At 30.3% G+C, this 25,761-nt stretch overlaps 1 protein-coding gene across 1 annotated transcript; it reads left to right on the top strand.

Annotated features, from left to right (window-relative positions):
* The first annotated feature begins 16,782 nt into the window (after positions 1-16,782).
* Positions 16,783-22,692, top strand: LOC146902301 (ENTH/ANTH/VHS superfamily protein). Its single transcript, XM_085734908.1, has 16 exons — positions 16,783-16,996; positions 17,372-17,493; positions 17,594-17,663; positions 17,982-18,079; positions 18,615-18,756; positions 18,847-18,947; positions 19,196-19,279; positions 19,380-19,430; positions 19,515-19,584; positions 19,657-19,721; positions 19,809-19,889; positions 19,989-20,066; positions 20,387-20,542; positions 20,667-20,739; positions 21,374-21,486; positions 21,958-22,692. Exons 2-16 carry the CDS (start codon positions 17,398-17,400, stop codon positions 22,318-22,320), a joined length of 1,641 nt encoding a protein of 546 aa, XP_085591034.1. The 5' UTR covers positions 16,783-16,996; positions 17,372-17,397; the 3' UTR covers positions 22,321-22,692.
* The last annotated feature ends 3,069 nt before the right edge of the window (positions 22,693-25,761 follow it).

Here is a 25,761-nt window from a genome sequence, read left to right as displayed (position 1 = left end):
TAGAATTTAACATAAAAAATGGGTCTTGTTAACGAGCGAAGCACTCTTAAAGCATCCTAAATTTAACAATTATCTTTATATAATACAAAAGCTTACATCTTTGAGCAAAAGTACACGTGGCATCTTCATACTCCCCATTTCATTTAATGTTTTTCCATCAACCAATCAAAATGGATCTTGACTCATTCATTTTCTATTAGCCAATCAAAATTGAATCATGACTCACTTATTTTTCACCAACCAATCAAAATTGATCATGATATGATTTTTTTCCCTATATATAGACAATTTGATTTTTTATTATTTTCATCTATCTCTTCCTCCCATAAAAAATCAATGCTTTCAACCTCATTATCTTTTTGTTTTATTTATTTTATTTTTTATTGTTTTATTGTTTATTTAACATTTCTTATTGTTATGTTCCTTTTTATGTGATTTCTTAGGTTGATGTTTCTTATTCATATTCTCTTTTCAATTTTCTTTTGGTGTTTATATGTTCTTTGTTTTTGTTCGGATCTTTATTTTGGACATGGAAGCCAATCAAGAGAAAAGAAGAAATGCATCACATATAAATTAGAATATATACGAAGGATTTCTATTACCACGTTCAAATATAATCACTTTCATCCCCCTTTTGTTTTATTTTAATCCCTCAATACTCACAACTTTTTCTATCTATCTATTCTTTTTTGTTTAATTTTTCTTATGTTTCTTATGTTGTTATTTTACTTTTAATATCTTGCTCTTTTATATGTTATTTTGGTTTTTGATTTTTTTTTTTTTGCTACTTTATGCTTGAGATGGAAATCAGTCAATAGACAAGAAGAAATGCATCCTATTTTCAAAAAATTGATTGAATCGATAACTTTGGAGTTAAAAAGATAAGAAATACATAATAGAAAATCGATTTTATGGCACCTTTGATTTTTGTTTTTTGAGTCAAAAAGTTCCTTTTTCTTTAACTAAAAGGGAGCAAGGTGCTACCCTAAAATTTTAAGTGTATTTTCAAAAAATAGTAAACCATACAATCATTTATATTTTATTTCCTTCATCCTAATTGAATATTTAAATGAGTTTATACTATTTTTAAAATTAATATCCTAATTAAAGATTATTAAATTATTATGTTTTATTCAACGTCATATTTTTGTATCCATCATTCATTCTATTATTAAAATTAATAATCATATATGCTTTAAAACTGCATTAATATTTTTATCAATTACCTTATTTATAAGTGGAAAGTTGTAAAAGTCTTATAATGACAAAACTAAATGAATTTTTGATTTCTTATTAATATCTTTCGATGGCACTTTGCCACCTCAAAAAAAAATGTTTCAATGACAACCACCAAATTATTATCATTGTTTGATTTCTCAACCAATCAAATGGATTCATCCACCCTTTGTCTTAATTTTTGACCAATTAGATTTAACAAAATCATGAAAGGTTTCAATCATACATGTATTTTTTCACAATAAGCTAAATATAATTTTTTTCCAACAAATATAATTCTTATAACAAGCAAATTGTATGTTTTTCCACTCAACTTTCAACCATAACGTAGCATGTTGACATGACATTTTTTTCTTTATTTTTCTACAAAAGATGCAAAACCATGCAAGAATTTAATGTTATATCAATTGTCTAATTCAATGTATTTATTGGTTTGGTTTGAATGTGTTTTTCCATGATGTTATAGGTTTTTGGTACAAAATTGGATGAAGAAGAAAACAATTAATTTTGTTTCGGGAAAGAAAAAAAATCTAACAACTAATTACTAACATTTGACAATAAAAAAGCATTTGTTTTATAGGATATCTTTTTTCTTAATTAAATATATAACTTTTAAACTATGATAATCAATAAAATCTTATGTCTTTCATTTTAAATAGTATTCAAGACATTTTGCTAATTCCCTAAAAAAGACATTTTGCAAATTAAAAATAGAAAATAATTGACATTTTAAGGATCTACACTAACAAGTTTTTTAAGATAAAAATAAAATTTATGGAGAAAAAAAGTAGGGGACGTAAATCTAACCCGATAAAAAAATTATGGACATAAATCGAATCCAAAAAAGAGCCAACACGGTCTTTTCTATTCGAGCTATGCTATATGTCCCGAATTTTTTTTTTGGGAAATTTCACGAACTTTGTATTTGTGAGTTATACAACATATGCATGCTAATTTTTTTTTCTATTTCTTTTTTTAAATATATATAATAAAGCAAAAAAAAAAGAAAAAAAAAACATCTTTGTCATACTACCTAATCTAGACATCACCGTCTCTCACAACCCCAACATCTACCATGGCGGTGGATGACTCTAATTTGGATATGCTTTCTCAAAACTCTACCACCATCACTTCAACACCTTTATTCCACAAGAAAATAGCATAGTTGTTTATGTTGAATACAAAATTATTCCATAACACCATAAATTGAAGGAATGGATAATTTACAAATGATGTGAAATATGTGAGAGATATGGAGGGTGTGAAACTAAGTTGAAGGAAAGGGTGTAATCCCTTCCTGGAGAAAGAGAAAGATGGTTTTGAATTGTTTGTGTGTAGGGTCATCTAGCTTGAGAAAGAATCCCATGAGACTGAGAGAGACGCTATAACATGCAAGTGGCAATTCATTCGTGAACCGCTCGGGAAACAAGCTGTCGCGACATATAGCATTTTTCTTTCTATTCATTTCAGTGATAGTCTTTGTCCCAATTGTTTTTTTTTTTATCATCTTGAATTTAATTCATTTGAAAATATTATGACATTTAATCAAATGAACTTTGTTCATTGATATGACCACATATGCTAAAATTAATTTGTGATAAAATATTTCTAAGTATACAACAATGCCTTAAACTTTTGTAAAAAAAATGTCTTAATTTTTTTACTAAAGCCTTCAATATTATACTATATACATTAAAAAATTTCAGCTTATTATAGAAGTTTCTTATTCATAGCACCATCATCACTAATTATAATTTACAATTTTTTGTCTTGGACCATGAGAATTGCTACAAAAAAAAAATTAGGCAAATTTGTTGCTAATTTTTAAAAAGTTACTTTAAAATTAAACCAAGATTGTATTCCCATTTTTTATTAATATGAAATTTATATTTATATTGTTAATATATTTCATGCAGTGGCCTTTAACCACATAAATATGATTAATACCGGTATTCAATCGAAATTAAATTTAAATTATAAACATTTGTGAAGTAATTAATTTTTTACCTCTCAAAATAGGAATTTTTTCTTTGTGAATTTTTTTTTTGTTGTAAAGGACTCTTTGTATACCGGAGTTTGATCGAAAGATTGTTCTACCGAAAAATCAAACTCCGGTTTCCTCATTAATTTGGAGCTCACTAACCACTTGAGTTCAATCACATTACAATCAATGCTTTTTTAGTAAAAATATTTCAAATAATTCTAATTTCATAATTCATATTAATGCTCAAATGAATTTTACGGTCCTATAATTGCAACTCGGTTGGAAGCTCCATTGATATTGATATGCATGTGTCAATGTTCAAACTTATACCCCTCATTGTGTGAATTTAACCGCTGGAGTACTTGAGAGAAAAAATACAAAATATCTCATGAGTATATTTTTCTAATTGCTCTAATTTATATAAATGGAAAGGATATTCTCTCCAAAAAAAATGGAAACGATATATTATAAAAACCATTTTTAAATATGAATGTCGTGAGTGTTGTATGTTTTAGGAGTTTATGAAAATAGAAAGAAAATGCTAATACCAATATTGAATAAATAAATGTTAATTTTTTTAGAGGATAAATAAACGTTGATTAGTAATTGTTGTAGATTCAAACAAAATCACCACGATGTTAAATTAAAAAAATTAAATAAATAAAACAAGAAATTTTGTTCATGTTTCAATTAGCTCCATCAACGACGAATTATTATGGAGAACATGAGTTTGATTCTAGGTGGAACAGTTAATGGTCAAACTTTTCTAACCTCCCGACTTAACTTAAGATTACTACGACCCCTTTAGCTTTAAAGCCATAGGGCTAACACCATAATAAACAGTGGTGGGCCTAATAGAGAATAATGTTTATGAAACGACTCTCTTCACTTTTATACAGATCTAATTAAATAAATTATTTTAAAATAAATAAGTGTTGTTGGAATATAACAATATAGTTATTTGTGGAACTCATTTGTTGAAGAAATTACATTCTTATTAAGTATTATTATTAAAAGATAAATGAGTAATGTGTATAAGCGACTCATTCAAAATCTCAAATTGGCGAGAGCTTTTATTCATACAAATTTAATTCATGTCTCATTTAAAATTAATGTTTGAAAGAATGAATTAAGAATTATTTGAAAGAAATACATGACATCTAAAAACTTAAAAATAAAAAATAATAGTTCATAATTTTCTTACTACCGGGGATCATACATTTAGTTTAATCATCACTTTAGACTAAAAGAAACCACATAAGTGATATTGACACCACTTCTTCACCCTAAATCTTAAGACATTAGATATATTATGTTGCTCAATATCTACTCTTGAATTCAATGTTGAACTTTTACTCACATTTGACACAATAACAACTCTCCCACTCACGCTCCCGCTACAAAGTCGAACCGAGTTTTGTTACGACCGTTGGAATTTATGGGGGAACTCACGGTGGTGTGGATCGATCCATTGGAACTAGAGCAATCATCCAAGTGAGAATGATATTACATTTTCACCGAATATTTAAGGTATTAAGTATATGAGTCTTCCAACTTATATGTTGTCCAACCTCCACTCTTTTATTCAATGTTGAAATGTAACTTACACTTGATACATACAACATTTTTTCACTTAAGTATGGTTGAATTCTAGCCCGTGCTTGGCACGGGTATCCATACTAGTTCTTTTAAAACGTTAACCGTCACAATTTCTAATGCATTCAATACATATCTTTTCATATAAAACTTACTATTTTGAGTGCTTAAAAAGTGTCCCGGGAACATTAGTTGACATTTTCCATTAATATTAGTATATGATTAACCCCGATCATGTTCACATAGTCAAAAGAAAAAGAATTGCAAAAAATAAAAATAGAAAGTACGTATGTTTTATTTTACATTATGGGGTTAAATATGATTTTGGTCCCTATAAATATGTTAACTTTTTGTTTTAGTCCCTCTAAAATTTTCCTTCAACTTTTAGTCCTTATAAAATTTTCAATTTTCACTTTTGGTCCCTCTTTTAAAGTAATCTCATACGTAGAATTCATATTATTTAATAAAATTTTCCAGAAAAATTTAAAATATTATAAGAATCACTCCAAAAAAATTCAAAATTTTTTAATAAAACATGAATTTAATATGAATTTTTATATTTTTTACGGTTAAAAATTCATATTTAATTTGTGTTTTGTTAAAAAATTCTAATTTTTTTAGGAAATTTTTTTAGAATACTTTACACATTTACGCACAATTTCGTTAAAAAATACAAAAATTAAATTAAAAATAGGGACCAAAAGTAGTTATTGAAAATTTTATAGGGACTAAAAGTCGAAGGAAAATTTTAGAGGGACTAAAACGAAAAATTGACATATTTATAGGGACTAATAACATATTTAACCCTACATTATGTGAGAACTAAAAGTTAAATACTCCATCCGGTCACTATTATAAGCAAATGTTCACTTTTTAGATTCATCCAATAAATGATGTATGTAGTCTATATGTAGACCACATACATCATTTGTTAAATGAACCTAAAAAGTCAACTTTGCTTATAATAGTGACCGAAGAGAGTATAATTGGAAAAGAAATACTCCCTCCGTCCCTTAATAACCGAGCCATTTATCAAAAAAGTGTCTCAAAATAATTGAGTCATTTCAATTTTTAATATAATATTAATTACTTTTTCCCCTTTATAACTCTAATTAATACCTTTTATCATTCTCAATTCAATATATTTCACTTTGCACCAATACTTAACAAGAGCATTTAAAACCACTTTTCTCTCTACTTTATTTATACATTTTTCTTAATATGTGTGAAATGAGAAAATGACCCAAGTTAATTCGGGACGGAGGGAGCAACAACACGTGAGAAAGCAAGAGTAGTCTATGGAAGAGTGAAAGCATTATGTGTCAGGTAGACAGAGTAGCACAGATGAAACATTTTGGGTTAGCACTCGGTGCAAAGTTGAAAATTCAGGTGTGCAAATAGAAAACAATATGGATTATTGGTACAAATTTCAAGATCTCAAGGTGTGCAAGTGCACACCCTCATTTGCAGCTGGATCCGATCTTGCTTAAGTCTCTTACCATTTAGATCAATTTATTGTTAGTTAAAAGAAAAATAATTTAATCACATTATTTGATATATTTTTCTTTTAAATTTTATTATCATGTGTGAGCTCAAATAAAATTTACATGGGGATTAAGATTATGCAAGAGTTGCTCCCCCCATATTAGACTTTATTCAATATGACATGTTTTGTGGCATGTATGTCTATAATTGGTGGCTTCAAGCATTTAACACGTGCAAAATATAAATTTGATTTGTTTACAAAGCACAAACAAGGTATAATTCCATTATCTTTATGTTGTTCTCACATGGCCAATTGTTGCCTGCTTGCATCCAACACATAATAGCTTCACATTCCACCGACTCTGCTGACCTGTTACACAAACAATAATTTTCTTCTATAATTCAGACTTTTTTTAACTCATTTTTAGTTCAGACTTGAGAAGATATAAAAATGGAGAAGGTTTATGTTAAAGAAATTTAATATAGTTTTTTTTTTTTTGAAGGAATGTTAAAGAAATTTAATATAGTATTATTATTTCAAAAAAATATTTGTATCAATGCAAAATAGCTTCTTTTAAAATCATTAATATGTGTTTTTGGCACACAAGCAAAATCCGAAATGAATAATGTTTATTTCATGATTACATTCACGGTATATAATACTTTGACAAGTTTGCACAAATTATTTTTAAAATTTTACCGTTAACAAAATAAAAATGATTATTTATTGAAAAAAAACAAAAATGATTATTTGTGCTTTCTGAATATTTTTTTATAATAACATAAAATTCCTTATTATAAAAAAATAGATTGTATCTATGCGAATGTATAACTTACGATTTTTTCTAGATTACCCATGCAAGTGGAGTAAAAGACTAATTTATGGATATCATTTACAAATTTACTGATGGGGTATTGTCGGTTAGGTTATTTATCCACAATTTTTTCAGGGTTGTCTAGACCTCACCATCAATGAGATATATTAAGTTGCCCATCAAGTACATCATATGATAACATGATGTAGAGAGATTTATTTACCATGCAATACCAAGTTTATTCTCGTTTTCAAAATACTCTCATTTTTATTCAAACTCGCAATCAAAGTCTAAGAGTATGTTGAGATGAAAAGTGTTAGAAGGCACGAGAAGGGTGAGTGAACTTACTTTTATCTTTTAAATTACAGTTATTGTAAAATCCTATTTTTTACATCAATAGAGTTAAGTGTAATCGAAGTATTAAAAATAGAGCAATGCTATTTCAATCGAGAAATATCATTGCGAGAGTTTCACGCGTTGTTCACACCATAGGATTAGAGTTTTGCAAAAGTAATGGGCGGTGGGATGAAAAGGTGGGCCTATCACTACAAGGAATGTTGCGATTAGCCGAGGAAATTATGCCAAGAGCATGAACCCCCGGCAAATTTACCAGAGTCTCTTGCCGGGGAAACTCCCCGGCAAATTGTAAACCGGGCCCACACTACTCCCGGTTAACATTTGACGGGAGCAACCTACTATAATCCCCGACAAATTGAAAGGGCCCACTTACTTTCTACCCTTTTCCCTTTTATTTTTCTCTAGTAACTTAAACCCTTGGAACCCTTGGAACTCTCTTTCTCTCTGTACGTACAAACTCCGGCCAACTCCTCTCCCAAAACACCCATCGTAACTCTTCTTCGCGGCCACCCGTCGTCATGCTCCGACCTCCATTGGTGACGAAATTACCACCCGGGTACGACCCTCTCTTCTTCCTCTTCAAAAAGCACCCATTTGTTTTCTAGATTGATAAAATTTAAAAATCTCAATATTCACCTTGTCTCTTACTTTTTGACCACCACAAATCTCCATTTGAAAAACTAATATGATTTTCTTCTTCCCATGATGTCTACAACTAAACCCCTATATTTATTTTGGGATCGGAGAACTTTCGACGGCAACCACCGTGGCGGAAATCTTGTCCACCGCGCCGAAAAATGCAACCTGCAACCATTTCATTTCTTTTCCTTCCACTTGGTGAGTTCCACTTTCTACTTTGTATCCAAATTAATTTTTAGAAGTTTTTAATATTCATTTTCGGATTTTGGTGAAAGGCACTAAACTAGACATGTTATTTTTGCTGAAATGATGCTTTTGATCTTTTTAATAAAGTCTCAATGGATATATTAGACTTAGTTGTTGTTAGAATCTTATTTGGTCTCATTTTTTATTTGAAATCAAGGTTTATAGAAATGTTGAAACTATAGTCTCTCAAATGTACACCAAGCTTGAATGAGTCTTCTAAGAGTGTGGTTTAGTGTTAGATCGGTGTAATGCGATACCGTTGTTTTGAAACAGGACATGTCATGTTTTTCTTTGAAAATAGTCTCGACTTAATTTTACTTTGGACACAATATTGATCAAAAGAAAGGAAATAAATAGTAGTTTCAAATTAAGTTCTGGATTGGCTATTGCATATTGCTTCTTTATCTCTCAATTGTTTATGAAGAACAAAATTAATTGTTTTCCAGTTGATGCATTATTGGTGTTATCACTTCCGTAAGAAAGACATCTATTGTAGAGAAATGTGAATTTAGAACAAAACTTGTTATAGGTAATTGTGTTTCATATCTTTTCTTCAAACACTTGGAACATTTAGATGCTAGTCTAGTCATTTGTGAACTTAGCTAAGGATCCGTGAACCATCGAGTTGAGAGGAACTTTGGTGTAGTTAGTAACAGAGTCACTAAAATTCAAGTATCATCATATTGTTAGAAGAACCGCAAAGCCGTAACTCTTAAATTTTCAAACTCTTATATGTGATATGTTTATCTTCAGATGGGAAACTACATAAGGAAAAATGAATTGAAAAAGCGCCGAGAAAAGGATTTAAGAGAAGACTTGCTGTTATACAAGTAAGACTCAACGACATGCATAATTGTTTTCCTTGGTTTCTTTCTTTCTTTTTAATTTTCCTTCATTTATCTTGCCCTTGACATTTCATAATGGAGCTATATTTTTCTTGTGTTTGTGTTTTTGGGACCGAAAATGAATAATTTTCTATCTTGAAATCACTTTGTTGTGGATCTATTGTAGAAGAATAGTTGTAAAAGATGTAGTTATTTTTTCACCGCAGTGTTTATCTATCTGCTATTTCTTTATCTATCTGCAGTGTTTATGGTTTACCGCACTCGGTTCTTATAGAATAGTTGTAAAAGATGTAGTTATTTTTTCACTAGTAACATTTTTGAATTATATAGCATATTGAGGTTTAATGTTAGAAGGCATAAGGGTAATATTCAAGAGTAAGAGCTTAGTGTTTTTCATATCTCTAACTCTCTTTAATATATGGCATTGATGCAATTGACGGAAAATACACGACACTTCTTTATGAAGCTAGATTTTTTGTTCATGTTAGGATGCTTGTGTTGGATTCTTGATTACTTGCAACTTGTATTTTAAATTTGATAATTTCTAAGTGAGTTTGTAGTAGAATTCTTAGAATACTTTGATATTCAATATGTCTTTAATGGAATGATTTAGGTATCTTCACATCTTTAACTTCTCAAGCTTGGATCGATACGTACATCTAACACTCAAGAGTTAAAGCACTTGATTTGCTACACATCCAAAGACAATGAGTAAAAGGTAACAACTACTTGTTGTTATTTATCGATGCATGGCTATATGTGCTCATGACATTACTCATTAGATTGATGTTTGTAATATCTCGCAAAATAAAGATTATGATTGTTCTCTTGCCATCAATTATGATTGTTTTTCAAGAGCTGCCGGGATATGGTCCCGAAGCTAATAGTCATGTTCTAGTGTAATATTGAGAAATAGTAAATTTGATTTGGTTCTAACTAATATATGATCGGTATCATTTGTCATTGTTAAGTTATCATTTTCTTATACAAATGTCACTTTCTCCATTTGAGAGCTTAAATCATAAAAAGTGAAGTTGGACATGTATGCTTTAGACTCCTTCAATTTTTGTTTGCACATACATTAAGATTTGTTGCAGAGATGTTGCGTAAATTGACTCGGTATATATGCATGTTATTTTTCTAGAACAATTATACCGCATGTATACAATGTAAATTCAGTTTCATATTGTCATAAAGCTAGCAACTAGTTCATTGTTGTGTAAGAGAACGACTAGATTATCACATTGTTGAGAATGTATATGTTTCTTATCAATTTTTATCAATGTATTGTATTAATTTTGGGCATAAAAATGCCTACTATCTATCTAATAATCATTCCCTAAAAGAAATATCTATCTAATTAAAAAACAATTTTATAACATTTTTTAAAATTATTTTAATTATTAAATTTTAATATTTTGATTATTTTAAACAATTTTAAAATGTTTTTTTTTAAAATTCGTACAACATTTTGCCAGGGGTTAACCCCTCGCAAAGTACCCGGCATGGATTGAAAATGACCGCCGAAAAAGCCCGCATTGACCGAATGCGTCGAAAAGCCTGCATTCATGCGGACACAATTTGCCGTGGGTTGAGCCGGGGCATGTGCCGGGAGCGCATTTGCCGGGAGCTAAAGCCCCGGTAGGTTCATTTGCGATGAGCAGATTTGCGAGTGATTCTGCTCTGGCAAAACTCCCGGCAAACGTCCGGTTGCCAGCTTTTAGCATTTTTCCGGGGCTTCGCACGGCAAAATGCAACATTTCTTGTAGTGCGGTATCTTTTATTACCATACAAACTGCTCGGGATGCATTCGGGATAAAAAATTCGCTACACCAAGCATTTCCGTTAAAAATATGTTTGGATCTCTAAAATCTAGTTCACAAACATACTCTAAGGGCTGTTTGATTCACTTTTTAAAAATAGTTTTAAATTTTTAAAAAGTGAAAAAATAAAAAAGTTGTTTGGTAGACTTGTTTTACAAAAGTAATTTTAAAAACTGATTTGTGTTTTATAGTTTTGAGAACTAAAAAAGCAAGATTTGTGTTTTATAGTTTTGAGAACTAAAAGCAAAACAGCTCAAAGTAGTTTTGCTTTTCAATTTTGGTTTTGAAAACAAGAAAAAGGCGGACATGGTGCCATTTTTCATTAATGGCAATTGAGTAATTATGAAATTTTCTCATTTTCTCAATCCTAAAACTGTTTTTAAAAATCAATTTGCCAAACTTAATTTTCTTTAACTTTCATCTTGAAAACAGTTTCGTAAAATTGATTTAAAAAATAGTTTTCAAAAACTAAAAAAGAAAACTCAATCAAACAAGCCCTAAGTCTCTTAATTTTGTTGTTGTGATTACTTAGCAAGCTTACAGGGTGGGTGAATACTAACTAATTATTACATTACTTAATTAATCTGATACTGTCCCGCTAAAAAAGTGGGAGATATACATCGTTGTGCATGCACCCGTACGCTCATATTTGGAATTGAAAGACCACAACAAACAAACCTGGTCCAATTTATAGTTGTTCTTTGTATGAAAATGTTAGTGCATGCATGGTGGCAATCATTGTCTTTGGCCTAAAAAAAGTGGCCAAGGCTAATTTGTTTCTTTTCTGGTTTTTCTATATGTTCTCGGACACTAACATTAAATGCATGAGTTGTCTATGGTTTAAATTTGAACTTTGGTTTGTAAAATTGCAGGTTCTAACTTCTTCATCTCTCTGTTAGACTCAACATCCGTCAATTTTTAAAGTTATCTCTATTGTGTGTAATTGTAATCAATAAATTAAGGGATATAATACATTGTTTTCTTTAGATTTAATCGATAATCATGCTAACAAAACTGGCGCTATTGTGAGTTTTTTTAAGCAATATATCTTTCATTTGCAATTTTAATCTAAAAAGGACAAGATATTTTGTCTCGATTGAGTAATCCCAAAGGTACTTATTGATTGAGGAAACTATACCCACCCTAAATGCTAAAATTGCCCAACCTTTTTCTCAAACTATCCCTTTCAGTACTATCCCTCTCTGATATATGATTAATGGAAGGTCACCACACTTGACACAAAATAAATACTACCACTTGTTGGATATATTATCATTATCTTCTCCGGCCTTGTTAATTTTCAGCTCAATTTGGATTACTACATAAAATAATATCAATAAAGTTAATGGGTAATTAATTTTTTCCTGCAAATTACTTCTCTTCTAAATTTAGATTTTATAAAAAAGAAAATTCTTATATATATTTGGTGCCTTACTTATTTTACAATTCTAGAAATGGTTTATTTTGTCAAAAAAGATATTCTAGAAATGGTTTATATCTTTTGTCAACAAAAAAAAATGGTTATGTCGTTTTTTCCTGCTTGGAAAGTGCAAACACTAAAATTTAATCTAGTACTACAACGTAATTTTTTAAAAATAACTTGAAGTCAACTTTGTAGTGATCAAGTCACAATTTTAATGTATTTTAATATTTAATAAAAATTAGTCAATGTCACATGAAAACTATTTCATTTAAAAAGTCTATGTTATAGATACTGGTTTAGACCTGTGTTGGTTTATAAACAGCAATGACCATTTTTAAAACATGGAATAAGTGAGGATAAAACTTAGAGAAAAAAATAATTACAAGTGTTGGCAAAACTAATTTAAGGATCTTGATATTACGACATTCACTGTGTACCATGAATTTTGTAAGAGATTATGAAAACGTATCCCGATTCATGGTATGTATTTTCTTTGTTCTTGGTATTTTTCTGAAATTGTTTTCATTAGTGCAACATGTGACCGAGGACATTTCTCATGGTGCTCTGTCGATTAGTCCAATGTTGGAACAGGTTCTTTAAGTAGCGCATGTTGACGTGCTTTCGGATGTAGTGAAACAGTCAAGTCCGGAATCACGGGACGTGGTGGTGGTTCCCTGGGTTCCCGATGCGACCGTTTCGCTCTCATCCTCAATTGTGCATGTAGATGTGCATGGTTTTGTTGACTTGGTTTCCTCCGCTTCGCCGGGAAGGAGTCATCGGTTCAGCAATTTGTAGTGCACGATGACGTGCAATCTTGCCCCCAGTCTCTCCACTTGGTCCACTTGTTGAGACAGATTTGTTAAGCGATTACGAGAGACTAGAACATAATGACTCACCGTCTATTGTGACATGTAATGTGGGTCCGGATGAACATGGTAACATGGTTTTAGTTGTGCATGAGAACACACACAACAGTCCGAGAATACAACATAACATGGAATTATGGCGTCGTATTCGTGAATATGATGCAAAAGCAACCGATATGCCATTCACACCGGTTTTATCTAAGAAGCGAAACAACAAATTAAGAAACAAATTCAGGTTGGGAAGTATCAACATAGTTTAGATGTCGTTGCTTCCCTTTGATGCATATCCTTGATACCGGCTTATATAAAAAAAAATTGTTTTCACTTTTATGATTTTTCTTTTCTTTTGTACTCTTGATGATAAGAATATTAGCTTTTTTTTTAAGGAATAATATTAGTTTTTATGAGAAGTTAAAATGTTTGCCTCTTTATACTTCAAACAGAAATTGTGTCTGTTTTTCCTAAAAAAAAAAAAATATGTTTTGTGTTTGTTTGTCCATTTTTTTTTACTTTAATGTGAATAAATTATAATTTTTAATTTTTATGAAAATTTTGATTTTGATTAAAATTATAGGTATATATATTTTGCACTTTCATATTGTAACAACAAACTATATTTATATTTTTCAATGACACGAATAATATAACAAATATAATATAAATTCTTATATTTTTGAATGACATTGTTGTAGAAAAATTGTTTAAAGATATAATTGAAAACGAAAAAATCGGTGTAAATGCAGAGAAGTGAAAGTCTAGGGTTCAAACTCGACCTCTATGTAATATTATCTTTGCAACTACCAACAGATTTGTGTTTTTAAGACTAATAATTTTTTTAGGCCTATGATATGTTGTTTTAAATCTTATTTTTTAGGGATGGAATGTTGTTTTAAATCTTAAATATATTTCCAAATATAAAAGATTTTAAAGATATTTAGAATTATTATTCTGAACAATTCATTATATCATAAAATTTAGAGTAGTATTATTTGTAGAATTATTTGTGACAATTTTTATGACAAAAAGTAAAAGAAAAAAAAGAAGAGAAGAACAAAAACATAAAGTGAAGTATAAAAGATAAAGTTGTTTAAAAATTGTGACAAAATGGTTGAACATATATCATTTCTTTAAAATTTATCTTAACAACAATACAATAATTAAAGGCTTAATACATGCTTTGGTCCCTTAACTTATTTTCGGATTTTATTTTGGTCCCCTAACTATAAAGTGTCTCAATTTGGTCCCTTATGTCTTTTGGTCCTATCCGTTACATTTTAACTGTTTGATCTATTTTTCAAATAGAAAACCGTTGGATCATGTAGGTTTATTGCAGCCTACGGTGAATGATTAACACCTGATTTTTTTAAGCAAACAATATATAAAAAAATTCATATTTTTTATAAAATCTGAAGAAAAAAATATTCCAGATTTTTTTTTCATAATTTTTATAAAATCTTTTTCAAAATTAAAAAATTTGAAAAGAATTATTTTTTTTATGAAATTTATAAAAAAGGTCAGATATTTTTTGAATAAAAAGGTTTTTTTAAATTTTTTCTACAAAATTCTATAAAATATTTATTTTTTAAAAATCTGGATAATTTTTTTTTGAAAAATATATAAAAAATACAGATTTTTTTATAAAAATCTGAAAAAAAATGATTCCATAATTTTTATAAAATCTTTTTCAAAATTTAAAAAATTTACGAAATTTAAAAAAAGGTCAGATTTTTTTTATTTTTTCTACAAAATTCTGGAAAATATTTTAATTTAAAAAAATTTGGATACAACTTTTTTTTAAAAATATATAAAAATTCAGATTTTTATAAAATCTGTTTCAAAATTTAAAAATTTGAATTTTTTTTTACCAAATTTAAAAAAAAGGTCAGATTTTTTCTTTATAAAATTTTTCTACAAAATTCTGGAAAATGTTTTAATTTTTATAAATCTGGATAATTTTTTTTTGAAAAAAATATAAAAAATTCCGATTTTTATAAAATCTGAAAAAGAAAATTAGAAAAAATTATTCCAGAATTTTATAAAATCTTTTTCAAAATTAAAAAATTTGAAAAAAATTCATTTTTTACGAAATTTTAAAAAAAGGTCAGATTTTTTTTTTAAAAAAATTTTCTACAAAATTCTGGAAAATATTTTAATTTTTAAAAATCTGGATACAAACTTTTTAAAAAGTATATAAAAAGATGAAGATTGATGGTGATTTTTAATTTTTATTTTTAGGAAAATCAAGAAAAAAAGAAATGATCATATGTTGTGAGCCCATTGTATATTGGTGTACTTTTCAAATCTAACCCTTGATCACCAATCTTAAATGACATGTGGATAAGGGTTAACTGTTTTTGAAAAAAAACTAACGAAGAAGACCAAAATAATAAACGACGAAGATTTATGGGACCAAATTGAAACATTTTATAGTTAAAGGACCAAGATGAAATCCGAAAATAAGTTATGGATGAAAGCATGTACTCCCTTCGTCCCTTAATGTAGCCACCCGTTTGATTTTATTTTTGTCCCTAAATGTAAATCCCTTTTCAAATTACAAGATACATTTATTATTTTTTTCCTAAACATACCCTTAATTAATTGTCTTGAAATTTGAAAAGTCAAATTTAATACACATACAAACAAATGACAATTTGGTAATATTAACACACAAAACGAACACATTAATTACACCGACAACTTTTCTTAAAAAATGTGAAAAAAGTAAAGGGGTTTACATATAGGGAGGGAGGGAGTATTAAGATATGTTTTGAGAATAAAAATAAAATGAAAAAAAAAAGTGGGGCCATTTGGCAGAAGAGAATTCCAAGAAAGGGGAAGAAAGAGACAAAATCAGGAGAGAGATCAAATCCCAATTTAACCACGGAAGGAGCGGAAGGGAGCAGTTACAGTTAGTACAATACCGTATTTCTTCTGACACGCTAATTAACCCATCAAATTGTACAATCCTCCTAATTATCGATTCCGTTTTTTAATTACACTACATTATTTCTTTTCTTTTCTTTTCTTCTTTCCAATTGTCAAAGTCCAAGTCCAACAACCATAACAAAAAAGTGAAGACTCATTTTTTTTTTTCGTGTCCGGGGTGAAGATTCATTTGTTTTATGGTGACAATGGTATAAAGTTTCCATTGCTATATAAAAATTGAAGATATTTTTTTAAAAATACGGTATCAAATTTAAGAACCAACTAATTCGAGTGGATTAACCCCACCCTCCACTTATAGGGGTTCTATTTAAAACTAGATCATAGCTTCGTATAAATTTGACCCATTAACATTAAAGGAAATCGAACCTAAAATCTTGGTGAGAAAATTAGGACGAACCAAATTTAATCTTAACTCCAAGGAAGGAAGAAAATAAAATAAAAAGTAAAAAATAACGTCATAGACGCCGACGACCAACCAAACGAAGCAAGCAGCTCATATTGTCTGTCGAGTTGAGACTTTTATTTCTCTCCCTTTTCTCTTTTCTCTCTCTCTCGTCTCGCAGACACAAAAACAAACGCTATTCTCTCTCTCTCTCTCTCTCTCTTCGATAAACATCTTGAACTTTTATAGCTTATAATACAAAAATCTAGCTCCACCCTTATAGATCGTGATTTTGATTTTCTTTTCTTTTTCTCAACAATTCACTCCTCGTCTTCTTTCTTCAACATAATTCTGTAAGCTCACTTTTTCTTCTCAACAATGCGTTACTTTTTCTTCTTTTTTCAATCAAAATCACATACCTCTTTTTTCTTCTTCTTGTTCATGTCTTACTTCTTCTTGCTTTAAGATAAAAGAATCTTGTTTAGTTATATTATTATTCTCAATTTTCAACTATGTTTCTTGATTATTTTTATTCATACCTTGTTGCTGGTTATTTTATTTTATTGTCGGTGATTAAATGTATTTTTTTAGTTGGATCTGATACACTGATTAACCAAACGTAATTATCAACTTCAATTTTAAGATTTATCAAATTCTTCTATTTAAAAAAACCATCTTTGATTTGTCAATGACTTTTTTTTTTTTTTTTTTTGGTTGAGTTTTTTCAGGATTTTGGAATTGTGAGAGGGAGAATATGTCTGGTGGAACGCAGAACAGTTTGAGAAAAGCACTTGGAGCTCTTAAGGACACCACTACTGTCTCATTGGCTAAGGTCAACAGTGGTTACAAGGTACAATTCAATCATTTCCACATAAACTTTGTTGGTTGATTGGAATTGGATCATGTATTTTTTGTATTTGATCTTATCAAATTGGTTTATTGTTTTGTAGGAGTTGGACATTGCTATCGTTCGAGCAACGAATCATGTTGAACGCCCAGCTAAGGAGAAACACATTCGAGGTTTGTGTTATTTTCCCTCTCTTTATGATTGTGTTTTTTGGATGAATATCCAAATGTTTGATTCCTTCTTTGGAGTTAATCTTAACGGGTATGTGCTGATTTGCGCCCTACGTCATCGATTTGTTTGTCACATGTTCTGAACCAAGGACATCGCGTTTATTATGATTGTTTCTACATGAAGTAATCGTTGTGATCTGTATACTATTTAATTTAATTTATGTTTATACTATTTGTTGCATATTTATAGATTGTATACGAGGGAATTGTTGGATACGTTAGGGTCTTAACTCCCAAGTATTTATGTGTTCTCTTCTGCAGCTATATTTTCAGCGATCTCAGCTACAAGACCTAGGGCTGACGTTGCCTATTGCATCCATGCTCTCGCTAGGCGATTATCAAAGACACATAACTGGGCTGTACGTGCACTGCGACTTAGATCTTATCCTTTTTTATATGGAATAAAAACTGTCCAATGTATTCACTAAATGACTTGGAATGTGTGATAAAGTTTTTATCAAGTATTTATGTTTGCCTATATCGTTTCTTGCCAAGGTTGATGAAACATTGCATTTTTTATGTCATAATCATGAGTTATGCCAATGTCCTCACCGCTGAAGATTGTGGCTTGATCATCACGTGTTACCTTAAAGTCAAATAAAAGTGGGTCATAAATGAAATATCTAGATAACATTTTAAACAGAAATCTACTGATACATGTTTTACATGACTTTCTTTTATCCGTTTATTCATCACACATGCAATTGTTTTGCATGTTTAACCTTGTTTAAATACCAAGAAACATATGTACTGCAATGTTTATATGGCAACTTCTGCTGTTATCTTCTAATTTTTCAGTTACCTTTGCGATTATGTAATTCACCACTGAGCATGTGTTTGTGAATGTGTTTGTGCCATTCTATTTGGTTTATTGACTAGTGGTTTTATCTATAGGTTGCTTTGAAAACTTTAATTGTCATTCACCGTGCTCTGAGGGAGGTGGATCCCACATTTCATGAAGAACTCATTAATTATGGGAGAAGTAGAAGTCATATGCTCAACATGGCTCATTTTAAAGATGACTCGAGTCCAAATGGTGCTTGTCTTAATCCCCATCATTGATCTTGTTATAAATTTAATCATCATCTGTATTGACGTTGTATTTTCATTCGTGTTTTGTGTTCAGCATGGGATTTTTCTGCATGGGTTCGCAGTTATGCATTATTTTTGGAGGAAAGGCTGGAATGTTTTCGTGTGTTGAAGTATGACATTGAGGCTGATCGTCCTGTAAGATTATAAACTTAATGTTTCAGAATTTAAATTTTTCACAAGCAGTTGAATTATGTGAATGTTATCCGATAGTAATATCATGTTTCAGAATTTAAATTTTTCACAAGCAGTTGAATTATGTGAATGTTATCCGATAGTAATATCATACTAGTAGGTCTTAATAGTGATTTTTATCTCGTCACATCACATACATCATGCATGTTCTTTGAATAAGGAAAGTTTACCAATTGTGAACTTTGTCACAGAGGACCAAAGATTTGGATACTGCAGAATTGCTAGAGCAGTTGCCAGCTTTACAACAGCTTCTCTATCGAGTTATTGGTTGCCAGGTGAGCTTTTGATCCAACTGTTTTGAATTTAATGAACAAAATTTATGATGCCAGCAGCATTAATATTGTACTAATTGTTTTAAAATTTCGTATGCTGCAGCCACAAGGAGCAGCTGTAAATAATTTTGTGATTCAGTTAGCACTCCAATTGGTAGGTCACTTATTTAACCATACTTAATTTTTTGTTTGTTTTTGCTTTCATCACCTTTCTGAATATACCTTATATTGCAATTAGGTTGCTTCGGAAAGCATTAAAATTTATCAAGCCATTAGTGATGGAACTGTTAATATGGTTGATAAGGTATGTTATCTTCATGAATTTGAAGCTTTAATGTAACCTCCGATGTATATATGAGACTATTGTGTATTTGTGACAGTTTTTGAGATGCAACGGGAAGATGCTTTGAAAGCTCTTGATATATACAGAAGGGTTGGGCTGCAGGTATGTCTTATGACAAAATTTCCTCTCTCTATTATTAAATTCACGTATCCTGAAATTTATGTTCTAAGGTGCTTTATTTGGGTCCAGGCTGAGAGACTGTCAGAGTTTTATGAAATATGCCGTAATCTTGATATTGGACGTGGAGAGAAGTTCATCAAAGTTGAGCAGGTTGGTTAGATCTTATATCATGCTTACTTTTGCCAATTCTTTTCAATTATTTTATGAAATATAATACAATACTAAATGAACTGATTTATGATATTGAAGCCCCCATCATCGTTTATGCAAGCCATGGAAGACTATGTCAAAGATGCTCCCCAGGGAGCAATAGTTCGAAAGGATCAGGTATGCACGAACATCAATACCTGTTTTGTTCTGTAACCTTTGTGGCTTTATGTATGAAGTACAAGTTGTATCTAATAAAACAACTAGTGGATTACACGGTAATATTAGTATTTGGGGAGACAATATTAGTATTTTAGCCGCTCATAGTTGTTGTCCATGTACTGTTTCACTTTCACCTCTCCAGTTGTTTCAGGACTTGATATGTTATTGCAATCATATAACTTCAAAATATTTCTTCTATATCTTGATGAAGTCACTATTTAATATGCTTTAAAAATATTTACTAACTGGCGCTTCCATTTTATTTTAATCTAAAACAGGCCGTTGACAACAAAATTGCTGCTCCAAAAGAAGTTTTGGCTATTGAATACAATAAGGAACCAGAAGTGAAGGAGGAACGTGCACCCTCGCCCCCTCCACCGTCTGAACCTGTGAAAGTGGAAACACCACCAGTACAACCACCACCTGATCTTTTGGTAATTACTGTGTTTTTTTTTTGGTGCCCTGTTTTTGGTATTAATTACCGATGGTTGCTTTGCATATAACTTAGTTGCTTTGCCTGCACTAAAAAATTTCTCTCCATTTTGATTTGCCTACTAGAATATGGATGATCCTGTTCCGGCTGCTGCAGAATTGGAAGAGAAGAATGCCTTGGCTTTAGCCATCGTTCCCGGTAATTTTTTGGCCTTTTGCATTTGCGTTAAGACATTGAATAAAAGCCAGTTAATTTGCACATTCAAAAATAATTAACAATAGTAATTGGATCGTTGGGGTAACTGAATTTATTTTCTTTTCAACAACAAGAGTGATGTTTCACATTGTTACTCCTTCGTTCCAAATTAATAGTCGTTTTTGCGAATGTAAAAAATTCCAAACAAAATGTTACTTTGTCATTCCAATACATCATTAATTTCTTCCCAATTTTTCTCTCATTAATCATGAGACATGTAGATATTATTACAACTTTTCATGAACCAGCGACATCGTCAAACATGCATTTATTAATGAATAGGGTTAATTTAGTAAAACTACCATGTCCATTAGCAAATTTATTATTACTTTTCTTAATATCTGCGTAGCAATCTTAAACAACTGCTAATTTGGAATGGAGCGAGTAGGACTAAACCTTTTAATATTAGAGGATAATCATATAAAATAAACTATATTCCAGCATCATTTTCTATTTTCTGCATTTTGTTGGTAGTTACGAACTTAAGAGTTAAGATTAGAATGCTCAGTTTGATATTGAAATTAAATATCATGTCTTGGCCTCAACTCATACAATCTCTTGTAAATGTTGGTTTCAGCTGATCAACAACCTTCTGCTGTTTCAAATCATGCAAATGGAACCGCTGGGTGGGAATTGGCTCTTGTTACAGCTCCTAGCTCAAATGAAAGTGCTGCAGCAGCTAGCAAATTGGTATGCTTTCTTCTTCAATGCCCCCTTGGTATCTTTTTATAAGTCCCTTGCCAATTTTCACATACTAGTATATCAAGAAAAATTGCTAGTGTATTTAATGTGTATATTTTGCGTATAACTATTAATAAATTGCCCTTCGATTATAAATGTATTCAATATTGACTTTTCATCTTCCAAGACAGGTTAGTAGTGTTGATTAGGGATATATTATTTGAAAAAGGTAATAAATGCATCTAGTAATCTGAAAGAGTGCTTATATTCAGAGGCACGTTTTTTCCTTGAATGATCCTTATAAATAGGGATGGAGGGAGTAGTAAAATACATTTAATGTTTTATTAGCACATATGATTTGTGGATGTAAATTTTTCCCTCAATTTGCGTATGCATCTAAATGAACCACAATCGTTACCCTTGCTTGCACTTATACTTGATGTTTCTGTTAATAAGTGAGATGACCTATTTGGTATTCAGGCTGGAGGTTTGGACATGCTTACATTAGACAGCCTATATGATGATGCACTGAGAAGAAACAACCAAAATGCTAGCTATAATCCATGGGAGCAAGCACCGGCTGGAGGCATGATGCAACCGACAATGCACGATCCATTTTTTGCCTCTAATACAATGGCTGCTCCACACTCTGTTCAAATGGCAGCTATGTCAAACCAGCAACAGTCTTTCATGTATCAGCAGCAGCAGCAACAAATGATGATGATGGCCCCTCAACAACAATCTGCAAATCCTTTTGGAAATCCTCAATATGGAGCCACAGTTCACCCCTATGGCTCAGGTATGCCTGTTCAATCATACAATCCTTACACAGGCCTCATCTAAACATTTCTTGTGGATAAGGAGCAAAAAACATGGATACTCCGCATTTGGTTGTATGCGTGGGAGAGAACAGAAAATTTGTATCATAGGTACTGTGTGCCATAGATAGCTAGAGAGAAATTCTTTTTGAATAAATAGCAGATGAGGGTTTTGGCTATATGATTTTTTATGTACAAGGTAATTGATAATCAGACTTAGAATTTCTTTTATCCCTGATTGGTCACTGTTAACGCATTAGCAGGAAATTTGTTCCTGATGAATTGGTATTGTTTTCAGTTTCCATTCCCTGTACATGGTGGGAAGTATATTCATTATGTGTTTATCAGACCAAAATTTATCCAATGAAAATATATGTCAAGTCTGTGAACTGAGTAACTTTAGTGCAAGGAACAATTTTTTTTTATTCATTGCTTTGTATAAAGTCATATTCTGTAATATGTTTCTACTTCATATTTTTTAGGTTTGCTTTTTCTAGAAGGATGAATCAAAAACATATAGTTGTTGTTTGAAGTTAACTAACTACCAAAGCTCTTCAGTTATGTTGCTGCTACTAGTAGATAATAATGTGTGTAACTTGAGCTTCCATTTCAAATATTTCATTTTTCGTTTTCAAAGCGGGATGCTCCTATGAGACGAGGATGTCGTGAAGTAGTACATGTATATTTTTCTAATAAATAAATGAATATGTATTTGGTTTTTACTACCAAAAAAAAATTACTATAAGATTAGGTTTTCTAATTTTTTTTCATGATGTTTTTTTATAAGATTTTTTTGTCATGTTGATAATTTTCCTGTTATTATGATGTATATATTTTTCTCAATTTTTTACTATATAATTAACATTTCTCCAACACCTACTATGTTTCATCCTTCTATTCTGATTCTGTTTTTTATTTTTCATAAGAATATTCTAATCTTGTTTTGATTTGTGTTAGAGTAATTTATGAACGACTTTTCCTTTTATATTTTTTTGTTAATTTTTTTTTATTTTATGTTTAAAATGTTATACACAGTAAAAGACGTTTCACTGTATATATTAAAGTACCTTAGTTTTTTCAAAAAATCATGTATCGTGTACTCATACTTAGTACGGTACCGTATAAGCATTCATACAATGTAGATGTTAGTTACATGAAGTTAGATCTATTGAAGTTGTTTGAAGTTATACATCGCTTAAGTTCTCGGGACTGTTAGATGCATACATGTGTTTGAATGTGAATCATGTCCTTATTTTTTGACCTAATTTTTGGAATAGATTCAAACTCATTTAACATGTTATTTAAGGATTGCAAAAATGAGAATTGGACCGAGAGCTCGTACAAGGTGTGATTGTGGATATATTGAAGTTGTTTAAAGTTACACATTGCTCAAGTTCATACACTCTTGAATGTAGAAACGTGTTTGGGGAACCTTATCCTTTAAACTAGCACTTGAGATGTGATTCAAACACATTTAACATGGTATTGAAACTAAATTAAAGATTACAATGTGAGATGTATAAATGTGTCTAAGCACCATCATTCTAGTTGTAATAAGTTCATATACATATTATCTAACATCTCCTTGTAAACTCACGAAGCATTAACAAGAAACATCAATATTTTTTCAATTAAAAAACAAAAATATACTCGATGATGAATAATATAAACGCAAACCATCTAATATTCTAACAAGATTTCCATGAGACACTCACTTAGAGCATCTCCAATGGGGGTCGCTTACTTAACAAGGACCACTCCTGTTAAGGACCTCCATTGGAGGAAGAAAAATTGAGTCCCCATTAAGGAACGCAACTATATAAGGACCCTCTCTCTCCAGGTAACTAACGGGTCCCACGTTTAAAAGTAATAAAATGTGTACTACTTGGTCCCACTTGCATAAAGAAGTAATAAAATATGTACTACTTGGTCCCACTTGCATAAAGAAGTAATAAAATGTGTACTACTTGGTCCCACTTGTAAAAATGAGTAATAGATAAATTATTTTTGTTTAATATGTAAAAATAGTGGGACATATTTAAGTACTTTTCATTGAAGTCCTTATTAGTGTATTGCCATTGGAGTCATTGAGTCCTTAATAGGTCTTGTTATTAAAAAATTATAAATAAGTGATGTGTCGCGTGGGGTCCATTTTAAGGAGTCCTTGTTAGGGAAACTAAATTGTGGATGCTTTCTTAAACACTCTTTTATGATGAATGATAAAAATACTACTTTTCTTAGATTTTTTTTTTGGTTAAGTTCTTACATTTTCTTTAACACTTACTATTATGGATTAAATTTTATGATGAATGATAAAAATACTACTTTTCTTAGATTTTTTTTTTGGTTAAGTTCTTACATTTTCTTTAACACTTACTATTATGGATTAAATGAAAATGAGCCTTAATTTAAAAAATGTATCTCAAAGATATATTAATTTTGTCCAATAAAAATGTAAGCGTTAAAGATTAACACTCCACTGTTAAATTCACAAGCATCGTAGTTGTTGATGCTCTGAAGAAGAGTCAAGGGTATTTGACATGAGAAGTGGTTGAGGGGTTGACAACTTGATACAACTTGTCTCGTACATACACGAACGAGAGACATTTGCCTTGTACTCATGCACTCGGTTTTTACGGTTTCGGTGATGGATTGTTCTTAAGTACACATCCTTTTGCGTAATCTCAAAATATTAGTACTATATCCCTTTTCAAACAAGTGTTACTTTATTTGAAAGGGTTTAAAATGATTTTTTTTTATATTGATTTATGTCCAACCATGTCTTCTAATTAATGTTATGTGCTTGAAAATATTATACATTGTATTTATGATGGCGAGAACCACATAAATATTTTCCTCAATCACATTTATAACCAAAAAAACACTTTTTAGATTCATTCAATACTTAATGTATTTGGTCAATATATAGACCAAATACATTATGTATTCAATTAATCTAAAAAGTACATTTTTGCTTATAAATGTGACCGGAGGGAGTAGTTAATAAGATTAGTTTAATAAAAATAGAGATATGCTAACTAATGTTCTTAGGACACTTGTTAATAAGTTTAAAGAAGAAAATTTGTTTTGGAAATGATACATTCAATGCATTGAAATTTTAAAAGTAAATTTTTTTACTTAAAATTTACTCCCTCCATCCCATATTAAGTGACACGGTTGACTCTGTCACACATACCAATGCATATTTTGTATCTTTGATAACTTCAATTCTCTATTAAAAAAATTATGAAAATTTAATATTCTAAAAATATTAATCGAGACGAATCCAACATCTTATATGATATTATTTATCTTTGTATATTAGTAAAAAAATAAGGTCAAAGTATGTTAATTCAATAATGCACATTGTTAAATATGTCATATAATGTGGGACGGAGGGAGCACCAATTATTTTTATTTTTGTATCTTTAACAAGTACCCTTAAAAACAACTTGCAAGACCCATA

This window comes from Medicago sativa, chromosome 8 (genome assembly GCF_051527215.1).
Source record: "Medicago sativa cultivar Bolivia chromosome 8, Bolivia_mono, whole genome shotgun sequence".
In the NCBI taxonomy this organism is placed as follows: Eukaryota; Viridiplantae; Streptophyta; class Magnoliopsida; order Fabales; family Fabaceae; genus Medicago; species Medicago sativa.
The sequence above is the reverse complement of the archived record's forward strand: the minus strand, read 5'-3'. Positions and strand labels throughout refer to the sequence as shown.